Source organism: Brassica oleracea, chromosome C7 (genome assembly GCF_000695525.1).
Source record: "Brassica oleracea var. oleracea cultivar TO1000 chromosome C7, BOL, whole genome shotgun sequence".
In the NCBI taxonomy this organism is placed as follows: domain Eukaryota; kingdom Viridiplantae; phylum Streptophyta; class Magnoliopsida; order Brassicales; family Brassicaceae; genus Brassica; species Brassica oleracea.
Window position 1 is genome coordinate 43735629 of NC_027754.1, and position 23512 is coordinate 43759140.

The following is a 23512-nucleotide window of genomic DNA, read 5'->3' on the forward strand; positions in this document are numbered from 1 at the left end:
GGCCATCTCAACTTTTATTGGCGGCGCCGGTCTTGCATCTCGAATCGGTGCGTTGATATCTCGTTCATCTTCAATTATCATGTTATGCATATAATACATGAAGTCGTTATATCATGCAATACCTCTTTTTTCCAATAACGTGAAGATCCTGCGACGATAGCAAATTTGGCTTGTAGAACTCCAAAAGCTCGTTCAACATCTTTCCGACATGATTCTTGTCTTGCTGCAAACAATTTTTTCTTTGGCCCTTGGGGATCGCTTATTGTTTGAACAATTGCTGACCATTTAGGATAAATACCATCGGCCAAATAATAACCCATTTTTTATTCTTGACCTTGAATCGTGTAATTAGTTGTTCGAGCGGTACCTTGAGCAAGTTTGGAAAATAAATTGGAAGAGTTCAGAACATTAATATCGTTGTTGATTCCCGGCATTCCGAAAAAGGCATGCCATATCTGAAAGAAATGGAGGCTGAAAATAAAATCATGTTGAAAATTTAAACTCCATTGATGATATTAACACTCGCCAGTTTATCCGATCTGAACAAGCAAGAATCATACAAAAAAGAACTCAACAACAACAAACCGAAGAGAATGCTCGAAATTTATATCGAGAATACTTTGGTGATTTTGGAGGTTCAAGACCAAATTTACCTTAATATTAGTATTGTAATATATATTTCAATGTGTAATATTTTAGCTTATGGATTTACCTGAATATTAGTATTGTAAGATATATTTTAATGTGTAATATTTTTGTTTATGTATCTTTTATTATGATGTAAAATATTATGATTGTATTATAATTTTATATTTGTGTAAAATTTTCGAAATAAATTATGTGAAATAATATGTTTATATTATATTTTTATTAATATTAGTATATATTGGTATATAACATTTATTAATATATTATTATTTATTTTTTTTTGTTTTTTACAGCAATATATTATTATTATTTAAAAATAATTTTATAAGACCACAATTATAATATTTAAGTGCTAATATAGTTATAATAGTAGAATGCCAAACAAGAAATAATAAGTACACAATCATTAAACATATATAAATAGAAGGACTAAAGTGAAAAATAAACAATGTTTTAAAGACCGCTACAGTGCCCTTTCAAATTTGAGGGTGTACTGTTTACCCCTTTAAAATTTGAAGGGATGAATGGATGTTGGAATACAAAAGCCTTTAAAAAATAAGAAGATAAATGGTTGTTGGAGATGCTCTAAATATGGACAATGAAAACAAGAACCGAACTAAACCAACCAAAACCAAAAAAAAATTGAATAATCAATTTTACGGTAAACTAACAGAAAAAACTCTGTCAAAACTTATATTATCTAAACAATTTTCTTTCTCTAATATTTAAAATACTGAAAAACTGAAAGAATTGAATCAAACCAAATAGAATATCAAGTGTTCAGCATATCAATCTAGAAGAGTTTTTCATGATTAAATTAATAAAACTAATTTGAAAAAGAAGAAAATTGAGGAGAGATAAGAGAACATTTCTTTTGAGAGATAAATATGCAGTTACACATTTTTCTGTTAATGCAATTTTATTTGTAGAGTTTAACTGTATTAATTAAACTTAGCCAAATGATAGAAAATCCTTTTTCAAGGAAAAAAACTCATAACAATTCTGATGTTTTTTTTTTTTTTTTTTTCTGATGTTATTATTCGCTAACGAAAAACATGTCTCTCAGCTTAGCAATTCTCTCACCTTACTATACTGACAATCGTCAGAGTAAAAACAAGACAAAATACGAGGGAAAAAGGAGTGGTAACGTGAAGAAAATGACAAAAATAATAATAATGGTATCTTGAGAGGAAAGTAAAGCTTGAAATTGACGTAACTCGACAGTGAGAGGGACCAGAAAAGGAAAGGTAGGGACAGTGCTTCCGCTGGCCACAGTTACCGGACCGGACCCATCTTTCTGTTTTTGGATCGATCTCTACTAATAATTTAATGATTGTTTCGGTTTTAAACTCTACTTTCGTCAATGTTACGTGTTATCCGGTTATCCCTAAACTAGATTACATTCAGAACTGTTGGAAATTTCTAGTATTATAATAGAATTATATTTATAAAATACATTCCTTACATTTTAGAAATATTGTTTTTGATAAAAATAAACTATGGATTATATATCTTATATATTAAAACAGAAGTCAGAACTTTGATTCATGTATGATTTTTTAAAAAATATATCTAATGGACTTATTCCTATAAAATCATGTTACATTTAATTTCTAATCTTATTATTTAAATTTTGGGTCTACCAAAAATTTTTATTGGGCTATTAATAATTGGATTTAAAGAATATATGATCTATTGGATTTATAGATACTATAAATTAAAAAGATATAATTTAATGTTGTAATACTATACCTCCATATGTTAAATATTTAAATATTTGTCGATGTTAACTTTTAAAATTATAAAGATTTTTCTTAAAATAACAAAAATCATATTATCTAACAATGATTATTTTTTACTACCTTAAACCAGTGAATTTTTTTTTAAACTATATAGTTTATTTTAAAAATTAAACAAAAACTAAATACTTAATTATTTACTCGATAATATAAATCTATGAAGCGAAAAATTTAATTTTTTAAAAAAATTTCTAAATTTGTGAAATGTTACAATATCTTTGAATATGACAATAAAATAATATTTTACTAATCTTTATATATATAGTTACGATTTTAATAATGAAATAATAATCCGAAAATATATATATATAAGAAGATACAAATACATATGAAAGTTTGAAACAATCTACTCAATAAAAAAATAGACCGTAAAGTTATTATGTTTTAAAAATTAATAGACACATATATTATAATATATACCAATTTAGAATTAAAAACAAAATATTTATATAAAAATAAATGAAAACAAAAATAAACGCGGTTGTGCGGGTCGAGATCTAGTTACCATTACATATATAGCATATGTAACCAGCATACAAGTTTCTCTCGAGCTTTTCTGCATTTTTCTATTAGGATGGATGGGCAACTAATTTCTACCATTTCTCTTTCAACTTGCGTGGACCTCCAGCCCATTTTGGACAGTCAGGACTCAATCAGACCAGCTTTCTTGTGGATCCACATAGAATATCTACGATTCTACATTAAGATGATTTTTATCATGGGGTTTATTTTCGTTTAATTGGGAACATGTTTGCACTAGAGTCTTTGTAAGAAAACTCTAGCCACCTTTTTAATATATTACACCAAATTTTAGCAAAAAAAAAACTCTTGCACATATATAAACATGTAACTTGAGAAAAAATGAAATACGACTTATAAACACTAGGGTATAAATGGTGACCAGGGAACGACGAGGAATAATGCATTCCCTAACGTTCCTAAAAAAAATTACCATTCACAAGGAATAATAATTTCCTCTCATTCCCTTTCATTCCTTTTTTTGCAGAGAATTAAAGAACAAAATTATTCCTTGTCAAATTTGATAAGGAATAACCATTCCTTTTCATTCCTGGTATTTTATTCCCGTACATTCTTTTTTTATTCGTTCCTCTTGTTTCCCGGATGGTCACCAGTCGGACCCTACAACTTTTATATTAAGATTAACTGACTAAAATTTTCCGTTTAAGGCCATGTTCGTTTATTTATTCAGACGCTGCATGTGTCGGCCCTGGCCTAAAACAGATAAAACATCTGTTTTATGCATCAAACTAGACTAAATATTAAAAAGCACCACAACCTTTAAACCATGCTTGTATATATTCCATTGATTGTGTATCACTCTATTGAGTGTTAGATACTAGGTTCTAAACAGATAAAACATCTGTTTTAGCATTCAATTGTTGTTCGTTTGGACACTATTGATCAACATCTTTAATATCTTGAATATCTCGATATTTTGAGATGCTAAAAAGTACAAAAGATCTAAATACACTTAGTAAAATATAAAAATAACTAATTAGATATTATAATTATTATATAATATTTTTGATAGAGAAATTGCATTTTCCCGTCAAAACCCAAAAACGTGTTTTCCTGCTGAAATCCAAAAAGACATTCCCGCAGAATTCCAAAAATGTGTTATCCCGCTAAAACGCAAAAATGTGTTTTTCTGTCAAAACCCAAAACACGTTTTTCCGCTAAAATCCAAATATGCACTTTCCCGCCAAAACCCGAAAAACGCGTTTTCTTGCCAAAACCCAAAAACGCGTTTTCTCACAAAAAAAAAACGTTTTCCCCTGAAACCAATGTTTTTAAACCTGACCCGGACACTGAACCGGACGACTTACTGGGTTGTTGGGTCACTGGGTCGACCGCGGGTGAACCGCGGGTTAATAAAAAAATTAATTTTATTATATAATAATATATCAGCTATGTAAATAAAAATATAGAAACTAAAGTTTAATATTTTGTAAATTTTTTTTAAGAAAGTAAAATAATAGTTTGGATATGTATATATTTTATGTTTAAAAACATTTAGAAAATACTTAACTTTAGTTTTTATACTTTTATTTACATATCTGATATATTATTATATAATAAAAATAGTTTAAACTATTTAAAATTTTCTCTAACAAAGATGTATGACATCTAAAAAAATCAAGACATAAAATTTATAAATATTTAAATATGTAATGTGAATAATAAATTAAACTTCAAATACAAAATAAACTAAAAGTAAAAGATCATTGTAATAAATTGTCAATAACGAAAATAAACTAACACAAAATCACATCAACTAATTTTGGTTCAGGTGGCATAGTGAAATCTTCATCAAAATCTAAAAATTACAAATATTAAATTGAAAAGAGAAAACCTAACTTTTTTTTTAATCATCACCTAATTTCTTAATTGGAAATTTATAATATAAAACATAATCTAAAAACATAATTAAAAACTAAAAAAAAAAGTTAAAGTTATTTATTGGTTCAACCGGTGGTTCAACCGGTATCGGGTTCCGGGTTTTACTGGGTTTTTACGGGTTTTTGCGGATTTCTAAATATTGTGAAAAACCCAAACTGGATTTTTTTCTGGGTCACCGGGTTTACCGGTTCAACCGCGGATCCGGGTCGGTTTTCAAAACACTGCCTGAAACCCAAAAGAAAAGCATTTTCACGCAGAAACCCGAAAATATGTTTTTCCGCATAAACCCGAAAATGCGTTTTTCCGCCGAAATCCGGAAAACATGTTTTCCCGCTAAAATAAGAAAATGTGTTTTCCTACCAACACCCGAATTGTATGTTTTGGTCAAAATATCAAAACTAACTTTCTTATCAAAATCCGCAAAATCATCTTTTTTGCAAAAAAAAAAAAAAGCAAAATAATTTATTTGAATATTGTAATCAGTTCATTATTAAAAATAAAATCATTAATTTTTAGTCATTTTAAATACTAGTATTCAAATACTATTATGAAAGTAAAAAAAACAAATAACTTAACATCCAGATGTTGCATCTGGTTGTATTGTATGGTGTTTTTTTAATGCTGTAATAAGTTGCTAAGCAACATGCAATATCATTACCAAAAAAATAAAATAAAACTTTGTTCGATATAAAAATGTTATGTTTCTACTGGGCTTTTGGTGGAGTGTTTAACAAATCGGCCCATAGCTAACAATTTATACAAATTTGCTTTCATTTCCCAACATTATTTTAAAGTCCGTTGAACTATATAAAAAATATCTGTTTCAAACGTAAAAGTCATATCTCCTAACTACCCTGTTTCATCTCACACAAAATATCTTGAGAGCTTTCAACTAGTTCGTTTTCATCACTTCCACAGGTAAATTGATCTAGGATCTGATGTGTTTACTCTTACGGTTTTTGTTTGTTTGTTTGTTTGTTATTAGTTGAGTCTTTTTAAGAACCTCTTTGCTTGTTATTAGATCTTTGTCCGTTTGAATTCTGATATTAGGTCATTAATTGTCTGGATTTGAGCTCAAATATCTGTAAAAAAAAAGATTTTGAGTCTTGGTTGATTCAGTCTCATGCTGTGTTCACGGTCTGCCATAGATGTCGTAGTTAGTGATTATTCACAAAAAAAGTCAACACTTGCAAGTCCGTTTATTGTGATGGCTTATGTATATAGTACATACACTGTGTTGAGTGTTCAGTTTAGGAAGCCTCGTGAACCTCCTTTTATGCTGTGATTGTGTAGTAAAATCATGAAGCCAGTCTTCTGTGGGAACTTTGAGTATGATGCGCGTGAGGGTGATCTTGAGCGGCTCTTCGGGAAACATGGCAAAGTTGATAGGGTCGATATGAAAGCTGGTAAGCTCTTTTATATGTTCTGCCTTTTAAATACATGTTATTTTTTTTTTATCTTTGTGGTTGACCTCGATGAACAAGCAGTACCATACTCAGCATTTTCTTTGACGCATGATGTTTTGATCTTGGGATTGCCATACTCCCACCAGTCCATGAATGAGACCATAAGAAAATCCATCTCATTGTCCCCCCAAAACGAGTCACTGCAATGGAGAAGGCACTCTGTTGTTCCTTGGCATATTAATTCCATAATGCAAGGTCTGTAACTGCTTCACTGTACAAATAATCTGTCCTACTAGTTAAGTAAAGTCTAATTGTCAGCGACACTCCTTGAGTTTGAGATCATACACAGCTCTCTGAAGTCTGAACTTTAGTAAGATCACCGCCCGGGAAAACAGTTGGAGGCTGGTAGGACACCAATCCACAAACTGAATGGTTCGTTTTGTCTTCATGGTTGCAACCGCAGCTCTTTGGGAGCAACATACATTAGACTACAAGCCATGTATTTTCGCTGTGTATGTCGCCTGTGGTGAGGCGATAAGGTCCTTGCCAAGCGCCATGGCTGGCGGCAAAAGCGAGCGCTATTTTTGTTCAGGTTTTGCTTTCGAGTACATTGATAACGAAAGGGATGCTGAAGATGCAATCCAAGGCCTTGACCGTATTGAATTTGGGCGTAAAGGACGCAGACTCCGTGTTGAGTGGACAAAGGTAGGACATTGACCTCAGTGATTATTTTCTTTCCAGATTTAGTTATAAAGTTCAACATATAACCTTGATGATTCTGTGTATAATAGGGTGAACGTGGAGGTGATAGAAGATCTGGCGGTGGTGATTCAAGGATATCCTCATCCAGCATGAGACCTTCCAAGGCTCTCTTTGTGATTAACTTCGACGCCGAGAACACAAGGACACGGGATCTAGAGAGACACTTTGAGCCGTATGGCAAAATTGTAAACGTTAGAATCAGGAGAAACTTTGTGTTTGTCCAGTACGAGGAGCACGAGGATGCCACGAGAGCACTGGCTGTTACTAATAACTTGTTAGGTTTTGTTCCTTGTCAAGTTCATTAACCAAATGCTTTCATTACTATCTTCATGTGTTGTTTTCAATTCAGTAAGGACACAGTCCTGAGAGACGCCCTGAATGGAGAAGGCGGTCACCTAGTCCTTGCAAAGAGAAAAAGAGGAAGCCCTGACTATGGCAGAGGGGGTAGTCCGGTTGCTGCATACAGAAAGGAGCGAACAAGTCCTGGTTATGGGAGAAGACGTAGCCCAAGTCCTCCTTACAAGAGATCAAGGCGTGGCAGTCCGGAGTATGGTGAGAGCCCGAGGAGGAGGGAGAGGAACAGTCGTAGTCCTGACAACAAGAGAAAGACGTTGAAGAAGGAAAGCCCAAGTGGTGAAGTGGAAAGCCCAACTGAAAGGAGGGGGAGATGGAGGCTACAATGGTGCTGAAGCTGTATAGTAGTGATGTAGCGTACATCCTTATTCCTCTATGCTTTGGTTTCCCTTTTGTTTTGTTTTAGATAAACATTAGTTTTCCTTAATAGATTATGATTAAGACTTAGGATAAAAGATTAGATTCTAATCCCTAAGGACTTAGGACTTTTCACCTTGTTATATATAGTGATCTATTGATTTGTAAAAGACACAACTTGATTATTAAAATTTATAAAACTTAGAATTTTGTGTTAAACAACTCTTGAATCTTTACTTCTGGTATTCTATAAGAATTCAACGGTATTAAGAAGGCTAAGATAACGGATATTCTGAGAATTCAACGTTACCTTCGCATTATCGGTTAACGGTATTTCCGCTCCGTCAGGTAGTCAAACTCTGTGTCCTCTTTGGTTTGAATTTTTGTCTTGTTATACATTAACCAACCTCTCGGTTCTCTTTCACTGTCGGATTGAAAACTATGTTTTGTGTGATAAAATGTGCCATGTTGCGGGATTTACTGTTCAAACATGTATACAAATGATTGGTTTCATTATGGTCAAACAGATAATGAGTAAGAACAAGGCTTTTCAGTCAGAGAATTTCCTCCGAATTCGTTGACTGGTGTATCTTCTCTAATTCAACTGCCTCTAGCACTCCTCTTGTCACATTGGGCGTAGACTTCTTCTTTTTGACCTTTTAAGCTGATAACATAATAATTATTGGAATGACACCTTTGTAGTTTTATATCGTTTACTTTTCTCGGACCAGAGGCGATTGAAGAAGAAAAGACTTCAGTTATTGTTTTGTTTTGTGTTTATTGGACCGTGTAATGCTTCTCCGTTGCAGCTTTCGAACGCGACGACAAAGGTAATTAATGCTTCTCCTGTTGCATCAAAGTAGGGAGTACCTCTCATTGACAAACAAAGCAGAATGAGTTAATGAGTTGAATGTGTAAATGAAATTATGTAGGGAGGACCAATGACTCGACTTTGGTCTTTCATGTCTTGAACGACATTCAGACAACGTTCTGATTAGGCGATTGGTCCCAAAAGCCTTTTCTGGAGTTATGTAAGCGAAAATATACCGTGACCTATGTTATATGGAACCAGAAGCTGATAGGTTGCACGGGTACTCCAAGTTGGTGCCGTCTCACGTATCGGGTTCGTCTGGGGGACGGGGACGTCTCGGGTACGCCTAGGAAACGTCCCCAATATGTGTGAGGTGAACCCGGGACGTCAAGACTCATCGGGTACGGGCTTGGTCGGAGAAGGAGACGTTCCAGAAACGTTTCTGCAGAAAATAGACGTATCCATCTGAATTTTTGTGTTATAAGAAGTGTAAAAAATTAAACCATATATGTTTTTAACCTTTAATATGTTTATTCTATTGATTTTGAAAAGATCAAAAGTTGTAATTAAAAAAAAAAAGTGTCTCTGTCTCTTCGATTCTTCCATTCTCACTTTAGTCTCTTGCACTTTCATCTTTTTTCTTTTTGAAACTCAAGTCTCGACCATATCTCTCTCTGTGATATATCAGCAACAGAACACATATGCACTTTCCTTCCCTTGTCTCTTTGTTGTTTATATCAGAAGCAAACATGTAAGCATTTTCTTTACCTTCTTCTTGTATTCTTATCTTACGAAAATAATTCATATACAATGTTTTTGTGTTTTTTATACAAAGATGTGACTGTCAGTTTATATGTATCATATAATTTTTTAGCTTATTCTGTTGCTGTTTAGTATTTTGATCAAGTGTGTTTTCTGTTGTTTCTGTTGTTGTCTAGTATTTTTATCAAGTGTGTTTGCTATTGTTTCTGTTGATGTCTAGTATTTTGATTAAGTGTGTTTACTGCCGTTAAAACTTATGTTTCAGATTTTAACATTTTGAATTATGGATATTTTTATATTTTCTTATAATATGGTCGTCGTTTCTATGCCTTACCCGTATGTACAAATTTTAAATTTGACGTTTCCCTTCCCCGCTCCCGTCCCAGTTTTCGGTCCCCGTCCCGGTCCCGGGCTGCTTGGAAACAAAATTTTATGGAAGTGCAGAAGTAAGATTCGTTTAAAAAAACTTAGGGAGAGAAGGTGTTGAAAGTGTCTACCAAATATATATATATATATATATAATATCAGAATAATTTTATAAAACTTATGACTTTCTAACAGGTGAACCTCAAAAAGAATAAAATGAATTAAGATGAAAGAAATGAAAAGGAACAAAATAAGAGAAATACTTGTTCATTATTGTTCTGAAAAGAAATAGTTTTACACTATCATTCTTAAATTGAAAAGAATGAGAAAAAAAAAATTCTTTATAAATGGTATAAAATTTAAAGAATTAAGAGAAATTGACTATTTCCACTTATTCTTTTGGTTACCATTTGGACAATAAAAATATGTGCAAAATCTCGTATAAAAAGTTATTGTTCACAAAGATAATTTATAGTATTAGTTTAATATTTATATATTTTTATTCTCTCTATTTTAATACTATTGATTTTTTGGGATAATTTGAAAAATGCTCTATTTAGGATTTTAAATTTGAAATATACACCTTATTTTTTTATTTTTGAAAATTACACTTTTTTATACGTGAAAAGACACATTTGTCCTAATTTTTGTTTATAGCTAAAATAAAAATAAATAAAATTTTAAATTATTTATGTCATGAGATAAACACGAGTTAGTAACTGGAAATAACAAACAGATAAATCTTCTGAAATATTCGAAGGTCTAGCTTTACAAAAACAAAATCAGTTTTAACAAAAACTATATAAACAAAAATTATACAAAATACATTGACGATTTCACTATATAAAAATGATTTTATACAATAATGCAAGAAAATTATTCCTCATACATTCGAACTTTCTAGCATTCCGTGATATACCATTTCGTGTAGTTTAATACATGCTTATCTTTCATTGCATATATGATCATTTTATGACATTCCGTTGTGGATAGCAGCTATTGCATGGTCACATAAAGTATATTATGTGTTTTAGATATTTTAGAGTTATAATTTGGAATGAAAATCAGATTTTGGATTTTGCACAGATATATAATTTGGAATTAAATTGAAGCGAACATGGTTAAGATAGGATTTATAAGATAATGGTGACGGAAAGCAGCCAAGTAGCTAGTCACTACAAGAAAGCAGAACTTTAACGACTACAATATTAGTAGCTAGTTGGTCGTAATATAGGCATTACGACCAATTAACTTCAAAAATCGACTGGTCGTTAGAAGCTGGTCGTAATTAATTAATAGAGGCACATTGATCGTAATATTACGACTAGACATATTAGTCGTACACTGGTCGTAACCTTACGACCAATTTACCTCTAATGTCGATGTTTATTAGTTGTAAGGTAACAACCACTTTACATCGACTTTAGATGTTCATCGGTCGTAAATTTGACCAACTTTATTTATTTATTTTTCGAATTTTGTAATTATTTACGAATTTTATATATTAATTAAAATCAAATATTTAAATTTAGTTTGATTTAATTATTTAAAATTTGATAAAATTAAAAGAAAATATCTAACATCCGTAAACATAATAATATCCATAATATAAAACATTCAAAATACAAATTAATTAAAACTGAAAAAAACTAAGCATTAAGGTTTATTTCGTCGAAGAAGTCGGATGATGTGCCGGAGGTAGAAGTTGATGGATCCGGCTGTCCGAGAAAGGTACTCCCGTAAGAAGGGAATGAGCAATCAAATGGCTTCGCGAGGTTCGAGTATATACAGAATTTTGGTGTTAGTCGTAAATGGGTTGTAATATTACAACCATTGAGAGACTAGCGGTCGTAAATGAGATGTAAATTTACGACCAATGGAGGACCAAATAATATTACGACCAATTAGGGACTAAATGATTTTTTTATTTAAGACCAATTAAGGACTAATAAAGAAGAATTAAAATTACGACCAATGTGGGACGAAATCTTTTACGACCAATTAGAGACCAATGTGGAAAGAATTAAGATTAGTCGTAACTGAGTCGTACTTTACGACTAATTAGCTTCGTTTTGTGTTTATATCCTAAAACCGAAACCCCAAACCCCAAACATCATAAGTTTTATACACTTGTAAACCCCAAAGTACAAAGATTTTTTTTTTTAAACTAAGTTCATATATAATTGAGCAAACATGATAATAAGTTATATATTATTTGTAATGCAATACAAAGAGTTTAGTAATATAATAAAACACAAACACTGTAACATAATCAAACTCGATCACTCGTCATCAGAAACATCATCCACTTCATCATTTTCTTCAAATTCATCTTCGTTAGCTTCGTCTGTTGCATCGTCTGGAAGTTCTTCATATCCCTGGTTGTGTGGATCAACAAGTAAGATATCATTTATAGCTTGCTCAGGTACTTCTACTTCATTTACGACATCAGTCAAGACTTGGCCCCAAGGTGTAATTTTTATAGCGGCTAACCAAGATATTCTAGATTGTCTGATCCTCGGGTATGGAATAAAACAAACTTGGTCTGCTTGAGGTGTAGCATTTATATCGACAACTCCAAACTTGCTATACTGAACACCTCTATTGACGGTGAGGTCAAACCAGTCACATTTGAAGAGAATGCATTTCAGCTTCACCAGGCCGGGGAACTCTACTTCGATGATCTCTTGTAAGATTCCATAGAAGTGTAGTGTGAAAAGTATAGCCTCGTGCGAAATACATAGATGTTGTGGTGACCTTAGCGACCGGACCTTGTATCAATTCGTGAAACCATTGAGGATAGAATGAATCATCATAATCAACCTGGATCATCAACATATATATATATATAAATATATTAACTTCATTAATTATATAATAAATAACATATTTACGTTTGATAACTCAACCACGAATGTGCAACTACGTTTCTCGTAAATTTACGACCACATTACGACTACCTGAAAGTTTGGTCGTAAATGCGAAGTTAGTTTACGACCAATTTACGACTAAACCTTTTAGTAGCAAAATTACGTCTAAGTTACGATGGACTTTAACATAGTCGTAAGTTAGACGTAACGTCGAAGTTAATTTACGACTACAAATTTGTAGTCGTAAATGGTAGTCGTTACTCTCACGTTTTTTTGTAGTGAGTGATGAACAAGCCATGAAATATAGATAACATAGTTATTTAATATTTTACATCCTAAAGGTGTTGGTGAAAATTTAGTCAAACTTCATTTTGTCACTGATTGCCAATAGAACTCAATAATAGTAGCAATAATAGTAGCTAAAGGCTAGCTAAATTGCATGTCATATCTATTAATGTTCTTATTGAAAATGAAAATTTAGCGTGAGGAGTTTAGTAAATATTGTGTAGATATCAGATTTAATAAGATATTGTGTATTAATTTAAATATTAGAAAATTATGATAACAAAAATATATTAAAACAATGGACATCTTAGTCAATTTACATATATAGAAGTGTAATTTTCAAAAAATTTAAATAATGGTGTAGTTTTCAAATTAAAATTTCATGCGAATGTATTTTTCCAAATTTTCCCTTGATTTTTTGATTTTATATAAATTAAAAAGTTAATTTTATATTTCTTAACTCATTTATGACTTTTGATTTTTGAAACAGATGCTAGATTTTAAAATTGGAAGCGTAAACTTGGAACGTATTTTCACAGAGATTATTTTAGAAACATTCTGGAAATGAAATTCCAAAATTTCCATGAGCTATTTATTCCAATTAAGAAGTGGACGTCATATGTGACAAAAGGGCATAAATATAATGTTTATTTTCGTTTGACCAGAAGTATATATTTATAATACGGTTTTCCTTTTTTTTCGTTGGGTTTCTCTTGTGTATGGCCGATATTAGTCGCCCTGCTTTGATTATTATTTTTCCCTCAATACGGCCGTAAAGTTGTTTTAATATACTATATATCTCTTTGTTTACTACCTCAACTGGGTTTCTTCAAAAATTCCTGATTTTGGGATTGGTGCTAGTCCAAGTCCACTCGATTGGAAGTTTCTGGGTTTTGATTTGAGTTGCCGATTTGATTTCAAAGTTTGTTCCTTTTCGGTAAGTTCGTTCACACCACCCCCTTTTCGAGATAGCTACTTCAAGTTTGCTCCTTTCTTAATTAGGGCTAATCAAGTGTAGTAAAGTTTTCGTCTTTCCATCTTCTCCGTTGATTCGATGAAACAATTTGCTTTTGGTCGGTGATTTGGTTTTCTTTTTCCTTCAGGCTTTGAGAATACTCTGGACAGCTCTAAGCAGAAGTGTGATTAGACCATATCCGATTAGGATCAGTTTGGCTTTGTTGTTTGGTTGTAAGAGAACTGTTTCAAGTCTCAATCTTTGTCAATCCTCTGGAGCCCTTCTTTGCTCTGTGTCTGCTTCTCCTGGGGCATGAACAAAGCAACGTTCGCAGGAGCTATAGAATCTAGTTTCTCATTGACTGATGCTCTAACTATGCAGAGGAACGGAGGCATCAATAATCCGCGTATCCCAACATCACCAATGTCCTTCTCGAATAATAACATTAACGTTCCAGGCTCCTTGGTTCTTGATGGGTCTGCTTCAATGCAGCAAGGAGGACAAGGTTCAGTTCCAATGAGGGAAAGCCCAAGTTATTCCCACGTGGACAAGAAGCCCAAGCTAGAGGTTAAGCAAGAGGACATGCTGCAGCAGCAGGTTTTACAGCAGTACATCCAGCGTCAGGACCCGGGGGGAAGGAACCCGCAGCTGCAAGCTTTGCTTCACCAGCAGAGGATGAGGCAACAGCAGCAGATTCTTCAATCCATGTCACCCTCTCAGAGACTCCAACTCCAGCAACAGCAGCAGTTGTTGAGACAGCAGCAAGGCGCTCAGCAGATCCCTCCTAGCGTACGTCCTTTTGAACCTGGCGTCTGTGCAAGGAAACTGATGATGTACTTGTATCATCTACAGCAACGACCTGCTGTAAGCTATATAATCTATGGACATTTTATAGCAATTTCATCACATCTATTCAAGTTCTCTCCTCCCATTACTGATAGTCTGATACCTTTTTTTTTGTAGGAGAATTGCATTACTTATTGGAGAAAATTCGTGGCTGAGTACTTCTCACCTCGTGCAAAGCAAAGGTTGTGCTTGTCACAGTACGAAAGTGCTGGCCACCATGCGCTTGGCATGGTTTCACAGGCAGCTCCGGTCAGTCTTCTCTTAGCTTTGTAGTCACACGCATGTTTAGTCCGCCTGGACTACTTCTGAATCTCATTTTGTTTGCAGGATATGTGGCAGTGTGATCTTTGTGGCACCAAGTCTGGAAAAGGATTTGGTAAGAGAGTTGCCAGTATTTTTATGTGCCTTCTTACAAATCTGATAATTGTTTTCTATTGTCAAAATCTGCAGAGGCAACGTTCGATGTGCTTGCAAGACTAAATGAAATCAAATTTGCTAGTGGCATCATTGATGAATTCTTATATCTGGACCTTCCACGAGAAAACAGATTTTCCAATGGACTGATGATGTTAGAATATAGAAAAGCAGTTCAGGAAACTGTACATGAGCAGTTTCGTGTTATCCGTGAGGGCCATCTTCGCATCATATTCTCTCAAGATTTGAAGGTATCACGAATATTAAAAGTGAAGAAGAAAAAGCAATCACCAGTGTGCTAGTGCCTAGCTAATCTTTGACTTTGCTTCTTTTCCAGATACTTTCTTGGGAGTTCTGTGCTCGGCGTCATGAAGAGCTTCTCCTCCGCAGACTTATTGCTCCACAGGTCCTATTCTGATGACATACCTATTTATTATGAGCATAAGACTTAACACAAGACGTTTGTGGTCAACTTTGCCCCTTAAATTGTTTGTTGTTAATACACGGTTTCCCTAAATGCAATTTATGTGTTTAGATATGAACACAAAGTATGTAATACTTGGAAAGTGAATTGAAAACTTATTGGTGATGCAGGTGAACCAGTTGCTTCAGGTTGCACTGAAATGCCAGAGCACAATCTCGGAGAGTGGGTCAGAGGGAGTTTCTAAGCAGGATTTACAGTCAAACAGTAACATGTAAGTTGATCCATAACATTTAATTTACCTTTACGATGGTTGATGTAGACTATTATTTTTAGTGTCCATGTTCTAGCATTTTGTTTCTACTGCAATATATCATTGTTGGGTGCCAATTTGTGTCTCAGGGTCTTGGGAGCAGGACGGCAGCTGGCAAAGTTCATGGAATTACAGTCTCTGAATGATCTTGGCTATCCAAAAAGATATATCAGAACTCTACAGGTACTCGTTAAGTTCCTTTCCTAGCTTTTAGTTTTTATATCTGAAGTTTTAAGAAGTCCTAATATGGAGCCATCACGAGTTGCAGATATCTGAAGTTGTCAAGAGCATGAAGGATCTGATGAACTTCACTGGCGAGCAAAAAATCGGCCCTATTGGTAAGTCTACAACATCCATATGAGTCCTGAAACAAGGTTGCCATTCTGGTGTGAAAGCTTCATGGCGAGCAAAAAATCGGCCCTATTGGTAAGTCTACAACATCCATATGAGTCCTGAAACAAGGTTGCCATTCTGGTGTGAAAGCTTCACTTGAGATTTTCTGTTTGATGATTTGAGTTTCTGACTGAATGTAATCGTTTTGATGCTCTTATGCAGAGGGGTTGAAACGGCTTTTTGAACAGACAGCGGCAGTAAAGCTCCAGAGACGGAAAGAGATGGAGCAGTTAGGTAATAGTGGAGCTATAATGAATGCGTCATCTCAAGCTCAGATGGCATTGACACAAGGAACGATGAACGGCCTAACTGGGAACAACAATCACCCTCAAATTGTCGGTCGTGGAGCTATGAATGGCTCAGCTCAAGCCGCAGCAGCTCTGACCAACTACCAGAGCATGCTCATGAGGCAAAATGCTATGAACAACCCAAACTCAAAACAAGAGGGGTTCTCTAGTCAGAGCCAGAGTCCATCTTCCTCGTCTCATCAGAGGCAGAACTTTGCCAAAGGTGGGTTTTCCAGCTCTCCCCAGATGCAACAGCAACAGCAGCAGCAGCGCACCATGAATGGCGCTCCCAACACGCTTCAACAGAATCCTTCTCATCGTTTGCTGCAACCACCACATTCACATGGTAACAATCAGGAGCAGCAGATGCTTCACCAGATGTTGCAGCAGATGTCTGAAAACGGAGCAAATGTGCAACAGCAACGAGCCTTTTCAGGTCAAAGTGGTGGCAATAGTAATGCAGAGAGGAACCCAACTGCCTCTACTTCAAACATCTCAGGAGGAGGAGGCCGTGTTCCAAGCCGCAACAACAGTTTCAAATCAGCTTCAAACAGCAACCTTCATTTAACAGAAGATATACCACCTATTACAGAACTACCTCATGATTTCTCAGCAGACGACTTCTTCAACAACAGCGATATTTATGGCAGCTTGTAAGATCTCAACTCAAACAGAAGCATTGTTACTTTGACATAACATAATGAAGGAGGGTTTGGGCTTTAATTTGGGTCTTTGTATAGAAACCAAAGAAATATTGAGAGAAACTGTTATTTGTTGTAACCTATATAAGGCACTTTAGCATCTTTTTCCCACCTTTTTAAGTGATAGTATGATGAGATCTTAGGTTATGATCTCTGCAAACATTTTTCAAGTGATGTTATTCTTTTCTATGCTTTTTCTTTGATAACAATCTGTTCATAGAAAAGATTGGTAAGTTAGTCATACTTAACTTGTTGCAAATAGTTAAAAACCCTTTGACTTGTTGAAAACATTTATGTGCCTCTTTTTTAGACTCGTCATGAAGCACTTTGTCTGTGTTAGAAGCTTAAAAACCCTTTTGACTGATGAATATACATACACACTGGTGTAGTTTGAGGTTACATGACTGTCACTAGAAGGGGAAAGAATGAAGATACTAAAATGCCTAAATGTAGGTTACAACTTCCTTCACTGGTCTCATAACCCTTTTGGTTTTCTATACAAAGACCAACAAACCAAACCTAAATGAGAAGAATTAAGCCTAAAACCCCCTTTCACTTTGTTAGAAGTCAAAGTAGCAACGCCTCTGTTCTGTTCTACAAGCTACCCTACTTATCACTGTCGTTGAAGTTGTCGTCTGAGAAATCGACAGGTATTTCTGTGGCATCTTCTGGAAAATGTGTCTGCTGAAACGTGTTGAGAGTGCCATGCATGGTGCGCTGCTGCTGCTGTTGCATCTGGGGAGAGCTGAGAAATCCACCTGTTGCTAAGTTCTGCCTCTGATGAGACCAATATGGACTCTGGTTTAAGTTTGGGGTTGGATGCTGACTCGACGAGAATCCCTCTTGGGCGCCCGTATCTGAGTATGGGTTATTCATAGCATTTAGCCTCATAAGCATGCTTTGGTTGTTGGTCAGAGCAGCAGCGGCTTGAGCTGAGCTATGATGGTGATTGTTGTTGCCAGTTAGGCCGTCCATCTGAGCTTGAGCTGACCTATTCATAGCTCCACTATTCCATAAGTGCTCCATCTCTTGCATTCTCTGTCTCTGGAGCCTCATTGTCTCTGTCTGTTCCGAAAGCCGTTTCCACCCCTCTATGTAAGGGCATCAAAACATTTACATTCAGTCAGAAACTCAATCACCGGATCAAAACAGAACATTTCAACAGTAGAGCTATGATTCAAGTGAAAGGTACACCAGAATGGCAATTTAAGTCTTATTCAATAAGGATGTTGTATGATGGGATAGTAGATTTACCGATAGGGCCAATTTTGTGGTTCTCTGTGAAATCCATCAGAGCCTTCATGCTCTTGACAACTTCATATGTCTGCCACATCGCAATGGCTCACTATTAGGTCTTCTTACGACTTCAAGATACAAAACTAACAGCTAACTAGTACCTGTAGAGCTCTGAAATATCTTTTCGGATAACCAAGATCATTCAGAGGCTGCAACTCCATGAACTTTGCCAGCTGCCGTCCAGCTCCCAAGACCCTGACACACAAATTAAGTGTGTCATGGACAATAATAAAAGAGTAGAATATTGAATGTATGAAGGGCAAATCAAGTGTCATAGACACATGGATCAACTGACATGTTACTGTTTGTTTGTAAATCCTGCTGAGCAACTCCCTCTGACCCACTTTCCGAAATCGTGCATTTCTGTGCAACCTGAAGCAACTGGTTCACCTGCATGCATGACCGATATAAAAAAAAGCTGTTGAGGAAACAAAGTAATAAAGTTGGTCACAAGCATTTTGCAAGTCTTAATCTCCTAATAATCATCAGAATAGGACCTTGGGAGCAATAAGTCTGCGGGGAAGAAACTCTTCATGACGCCGAGCACAAAACTCCCAACGCAGGATCTAGAAAGATCCAAAGGCCACGCACGATTAGCTAAAGCAGTAGTAGTACAGTGGTGAAACAGAAAAAAAAAAATATGGAATAAAGAGAACCTTTAAATCTTGAGAGAATATGATCCGAAAAGGGCCCTCATGAACAACACGACACTCCTCATATTCAATTGTCTGAACTAGTTTTCTATATTCTAATACAATCAGTCCACTGGGAACTCTGCATTCTCGTGGATCTTCCAGGGATAAGAGCTCGTTAACGAAGCCACTAGCAAATTTGATTTCAAATAGTCTGGCAAGCACATCGAAAGTTGCCTCTGCGGATTCAAAACAAGAAGACGACAGCTATTTTAGCATATGGAAGTTGCTTCACTGAGCTTAAAGTAAAGGTACGCAAATGACTCTTACCAACTCCTTTTCCAGACTTGGTGCCGCAGAGATTACACTGCCACATACCCTGCAAACAAAACAAGAAGATAGTACAGTTGGAGTAACAAAAAAAAAAGGCTGATGAAGAAACTGACCTGGGGTAAGGTGCCAAGCATGTGCCCAGCACCATTGTACTGTGAAAAGCACAACCTTTGCTTTGCACGAGGTGAGAAGTATTCAGCCACGAATTCCCTCCAAAAGGTAATGCAATTATCCTATTAAAAAAAAAAAGGTATCAGACTAACTTAAGTAGATGTTATGAAAGTCAGAGAGATAAGTATTATTAGCTTATTATACCTCAGGTCGTTGCTTTATGTGATGCAAGAACATCATAAATTTCCGATGAGCGCACATACCACCTCCAAAAGGACATACATTAGGAGGGATCTGTTGTTGCAGTAGTAGTAGCCGTCTCAGCTGCTGCTGCCTCAGCCTGTGCCGGTGAAACAAAGCTTGCAACTGCGGATTCCTTACGGTGGGGTCCTGGTGCTGGATGTACTGCTGTTGTGGAAGAGTCATAGATTGAAGAAACTGGTTCTGTTGCCTCGTCCAAGCTTGCAACTGCAGATCTTGTCCCCCCGTGGGGTCCTGATACTGATTGTAGTGCAGCATGTCGTCTTGCTCAGCTTCTTCTAACCTGGCCTTCTTCTTATCCACGTTGTCCCCCATCGGAACTGAACTGAAGCAGACCCACCAAGAACGAATGTTAGTGGTTATTTGAGGATAGAGACACAAACCAAATGAAAAGGTTGAGACTTGAAAGTTGAAAACCTAACAAACAGAATCATCTTAGCCAATCACAAAACCAAATGGATCCTAAGCACTCTTCTAATCAGTAAATCACCCATCAAGAAACGGTTAAAGAAGACGGAAAGGGCGAAAACAAAAGGAGCAAACTTGACGTATCTATCATCAACGAGCATCTCAAAAGGATGTTGAACTTACCTAAAGGAACAAACTTTCAAAATCGATCAAGTAGACTCCGACTCCGACTCCGACTCGCACCAATCCCAATTCCCAAAACCAAGAAACTCCAAGTTCGCACCTTTTTTTTTTCAAACTTTAAAATGATCTTTTGATTTCAATTTGATTAATAGTTGAACCGGAAATAACCAATTTGTATCACCGACCTCGTGGGTCAAAGGATACTGACACGTGGTGGTCAAGTATTTGCTATAAAAGATCTTCTGCTACGAGTGGGCCCCTTGACACGTAGTATTGTATAAATCTTTAATCCTACGTGGCTTTGCGAAATCTTTTCTAGTGCGATTCCACACCGTAGATGTCAGTACAGTGGTAACAACTCGGATGAGAGATTAAAATTTAATAAATGTTTAATGTCGAAAAAAATATTGTTAAAATTTGATAATTTCTGACAGAAAACCATCAAATCTTATTTTATATGTTAATAATTTTCTTATTCCATAATCCATGCACTAGAATACAATTGTATTAGTAAATATGTTTTCGTTAATTTAAAATTTAGTCCTTTTATTAAATGTTCTTTATGATTATGAGGCTATAAGTGGTTTGATGATCTATCATAATCTTTTCCGTAGAAAGAGTAATCTATCAGAATCTTGTACTGTGGAAATATAAATGGTTACTATTAATAGTATTCATTGCAACTGAAATAGCAGAGCGTATGACTCATTACTTAGGTATCCGGCTCTTTACGCATATGGAAGAGAACGAGTGACAAAACATGAGACTGATGTCCCGAAATAACGTGAATGTGTTATGTGCGTGGTGAGCCTACCGGGATTGTGTTGAGTGCAGCTACCTCTGTTTGGTTTCCAGTGAACCAGAAAACAATGTTTGATTTACTCAGCAACAAAAGTGTTAAGGCCAGTGGGATATCTTGATCGATGAAGCCTCCATAGAAGAAACGACCAAGATTCAAAAATCAAGAGCCCATAACAACTATGTCTCTCTTCTTCAAATCGTGTGAGTTTTCAAAATAGAATATGGTCTCCTTTGAGGGGGTTAAATTGGTGTCAATGTTTTTTTCATTTTTTTTTTTTGGGTGCAATTAAAATGCAAACAAGATGTTCTTAATTTCTTATAAATATAAAGTTCTACATATGTATAATCCAGAAATAACACCATAGTGTAACAATGTGTTCATCAAGTAGAAGACGAAGATGACTTCCGTGAAGGTATCGCATCCGCAGCACCTGGAGTGTTCTGTGAGATTGTTGCCTCTGGTTTACCCGTTTTGGCACTATCGTCTCCTTCTGCGTCTTCACCATAGAAAGAACCACCAGAGGATCTCATCTCCTTTACCATTCGAAACTCGTCATAGTGCACCCGTCTATGTTCATTGAAACTTGTGTTTTTCTCTCCCTCAGGATCTGCAGTGCACAAAAAAACAGAGATGAAGATATGATGACATGATGGAACTACTGAGTCAGCTTTGATGGGTATTTTGCGAAGAACCTTCTTCATTTTGATCTATTGGTTCTGCTTCATCCTCTGACGGGGTCCAGTCACCAGAATCAGATATGTGGCTAATAATTTTACTGGAAGAAGCTAAATCGTTCAGATCATTCTTTAGTTCTTCAGCACGATGCATTTCAACAAAGTTGTCAAACGATCTTACTCTAGAAGACAGAGAACCTGATAAAAACCAAACCATAAAGAAAAGGAAAAAAAAAAAAACTAGTTCAAGTCACACTTCCAACTAGGCTGATAACAATTAAAACAGGACGCCTGCGGCAAATAAAACATATATGTAGGCATTAAAAATAGAGCAATGGACAAACCACCATCGTCATCAATCATGGGGTACGGTGGGTGATAGGGTGTCTTTGGTTCGGTAATCTTCTGCCTAACAGGTTTGTTAGATTCAATTTCCACTATATTAGCTTCATCCCATTGTACACGTCCCCTGCCATTGAATATTAACATACTTGATGATGCTACACCAAGAGAAGTTTTGCTTAATAGCTAAAGAAGAAGTGACAATGTGTACAGCCCCTGAACCGTAGATAGGAAACATCCTTAGATAAAACTTAACAACAATTGCTATTATGTAGTTCATGAGCCTTACAATCAAAGACAAGAGTACTCTTACTATTCACTTTTGTGCTTGAATAGGGAAACTCATAAACATACACAAGCAGGTATTCATTTGTCCATATCCAGATGATCCATTTAAATGCAGCTCTATCTAAATTTTTAAAATTCATTTAAATTTTCTTGTCTTTATCACTAAACATTTAAATTTTCTTGTCTTTATCACTAAACAAACAATAATTCTCGTTTCCATCTATATGAACCATCTTGAAGAACAAACGAAAATGTCCAATGTAAAAGTAAAATGGGAGACGGGGAAACATACTTTGTCATCTTGAGGTGATTATATTCTCTTTCAGGCTTGACCAATATTATAGCTCGACCTGATTGCAACATTAAAGAAGAAAAAAACTCAGCTTAGATTACGTACATGTTGGGCAGGTCTACACATTGATCATCATCTTCCTCTACTGTTAGGTAGGTCATACACCTATAAAATCCAAATTCACACCAATTCGCAACTGCTTATGATATACTATTCGGACAGAGTCACCTTGCTTCCTATCGAAGATTGGCACGACAGATTCTCGCTCGCTTCCGGAAGTTTTTTTTTTGTCTTGTCTCTCTTGGACTTTTTCTACCTCGTATGTTTACCCTCACCACGGATCTCACGCTTTAAGAAGACGTGCGGTCTCAATAGCCGTCCGTGCATTTGACATTGACCATTATAGATTCTATGTTTAGCCACTAGAAATAGAATTATCCGTTAGATTCAGCTGATTTACGTTGACTGGTAAGGGTAGTTTTGTAATCAGCTTATTCTAGACATAAATAGAATGTATTTTTGAAGAGACCCAGTGTGTTAACTCTTAATAGAGTGCTTTCCGTTCTACACGCGATTCGTGTATTTTAATTGTTTTTAATTTTAATTTTTATTATCACGTCAACTGTTTGGTTCGTTTTTGAATTGTTAATGATTAATTATGTATGTAAAGAACTTGTGAAAACTTTATATAGCAACAATCTTCAAAGAATTTCAGAGCA

General features: G+C 35.3%; 4 protein-coding genes across 5 annotated transcripts; 2 read left to right on the forward strand and 2 right to left on the reverse strand.

The window, feature by feature from the left end:
• Window positions 1–5683: 5683 nt before the first annotated feature.
• Window positions 5684–7946, forward strand: LOC106301605 (serine/arginine-rich splicing factor RS40-like). Its single transcript, XM_013738052.1, has 6 exons — window positions 5684–5786; window positions 6162–6274; window positions 6421–6529; window positions 6624–6979; window positions 7066–7310; window positions 7386–7946. Exons 4-6 carry the CDS (start codon window positions 6704–6706, stop codon window positions 7723–7725), a joined length of 861 nt encoding a protein of 286 aa, XP_013593506.1. The 5' UTR covers window positions 5684–5786; window positions 6162–6274; window positions 6421–6529; window positions 6624–6703; the 3' UTR covers window positions 7726–7946.
• Window positions 7947–13542: 5596 nt separating this feature from the next.
• On the forward strand, window positions 13543–17345 carry LOC106306903 (probable transcriptional regulator SLK1). Its single transcript, XM_013743689.1, has 10 exons — window positions 13543–13778; window positions 13945–14660; window positions 14760–14891; window positions 14970–15018; window positions 15093–15307; window positions 15394–15462; window positions 15651–15751; window positions 15880–15973; window positions 16059–16128; window positions 16346–17345. The coding sequence occupies exons 2-10, from the start codon at window positions 14109–14111 to the stop codon at window positions 17125–17127; spliced, it is 2064 nt and encodes a 687-aa protein (XP_013599143.1). The 5' UTR covers window positions 13543–13778; window positions 13945–14108; the 3' UTR covers window positions 17128–17345.
• Window positions 17346–17620: 275 nt separating this feature from the next.
• On the reverse strand, window positions 17621–20488 carry LOC106304872 (probable transcriptional regulator SLK1). Its single transcript, XM_013741262.1, has 10 exons — window positions 20396–20488; window positions 19748–20129; window positions 19546–19665; window positions 19430–19478; window positions 19124–19338; window positions 18965–19033; window positions 18763–18857; window positions 18569–18662; window positions 18426–18495; window positions 17621–18262 (listed from the first exon to the last, which is right to left on the reverse strand). The coding sequence occupies exons 2-10, from the start codon at window positions 20117–20119 to the stop codon at window positions 17778–17780; spliced, it is 1569 nt and encodes a 522-aa protein (XP_013596716.1). The 5' UTR covers window positions 20120–20129; window positions 20396–20488; the 3' UTR covers window positions 17621–17777.
• Window positions 20489–21486: 998 nt separating this feature from the next.
• Window positions 21487–23134, reverse strand: LOC106304847 (protein phosphatase inhibitor 2-like). 2 transcript variants are annotated; one of them, XM_013741234.1, is made up of 5 exons: window positions 23022–23134; window positions 22794–22851; window positions 22219–22340; window positions 21890–22069; window positions 21487–21804 (listed from the first exon to the last, which is right to left on the reverse strand). In XM_013741234.1, exons 2-5 carry the CDS (start codon window positions 22799–22801, stop codon window positions 21578–21580), a joined length of 537 nt encoding a protein of 178 aa, XP_013596688.1. In that variant the 5' UTR covers window positions 22802–22851; window positions 23022–23134; the 3' UTR covers window positions 21487–21577. The 2 variants fall into 2 exon arrangements, with proteins under 2 accessions (XP_013596688.1, XP_013596687.1); XM_013741233.1 differs by having other exon boundaries at window positions 22216–22340.
• Window positions 23135–23512: the final 378 nt, after the last annotated feature.

What these genes read in the sequence shown, in the direction of transcription:
- LOC106304847 (XM_013741233.1), bottom strand. An exon ending in CATGATTGATGACGATGGTG is followed by an intron (nt 22,070 to 22,215) that starts GTTTGTCCATTG and finishes GGTTTTTATCAG; the next exon opens with GTTCTCTGTCTTCTAGAGTA. An exon ending in AATAGATCAAAATGAAGAAG is followed by an intron (nt 21,805 to 21,889) that starts GTTCTTCGCAAA and finishes TGTGCACTGCAG; the next exon opens with ATCCTGAGGGAGAGAAAAAC.
- LOC106306903 (XM_013743689.1), top strand. Translation starts at nt 14,109, where the DNA reads ATGAACAAAGCAACGTTCGCAGGAGCTATAGAATCTAGTTTCTCATTG. An exon ending in TTACAGTCAAACAGTAACAT is followed by an intron (nt 15,752 to 15,879) that starts GTAAGTTGATCC and finishes TTTGTGTCTCAG; the next exon opens with GGTCTTGGGAGCAGGACGGC. An exon ending in GATATATCAGAACTCTACAG is followed by an intron (nt 15,974 to 16,058) that starts GTACTCGTTAAG and finishes CACGAGTTGCAG; the next exon opens with ATATCTGAAGTTGTCAAGAG.
- LOC106301605 (XM_013738052.1), top strand. Translation starts at nt 6,704, where the DNA reads ATGGTTCGTTTTGTCTTCATGGTTGCAACCGCAGCTCTTTGGGAGCAA. An exon ending in TCCGTGTTGAGTGGACAAAG is followed by an intron (nt 6,980 to 7,065) that starts GTAGGACATTGA and finishes TGTGTATAATAG; the next exon opens with GGTGAACGTGGAGGTGATAG. An exon ending in CTGGCTGTTACTAATAACTT is followed by an intron (nt 7,311 to 7,385) that starts GTTAGGTTTTGT and finishes TTTTCAATTCAG; the next exon opens with TAAGGACACAGTCCTGAGAG.
- LOC106304872 (XM_013741262.1), bottom strand. Translation starts at nt 20,119, where the DNA reads ATGGGGGACAACGTGGATAAGAAGAAGGCCAGGTTAGAAGAAGCTGAG. An exon ending in TGCTTGGCACCTTACCCCAG is followed by an intron (nt 19,479 to 19,545) that starts GTCAGTTTCTTC and finishes TTTTGTTTGCAG; the next exon opens with GGTATGTGGCAGTGTAATCT. An exon ending in CAAGTCTGGAAAAGGAGTTG is followed by an intron (nt 19,339 to 19,429) that starts GTAAGAGTCATT and finishes TTGAATCCGCAG; the next exon opens with AGGCAACTTTCGATGTGCTT.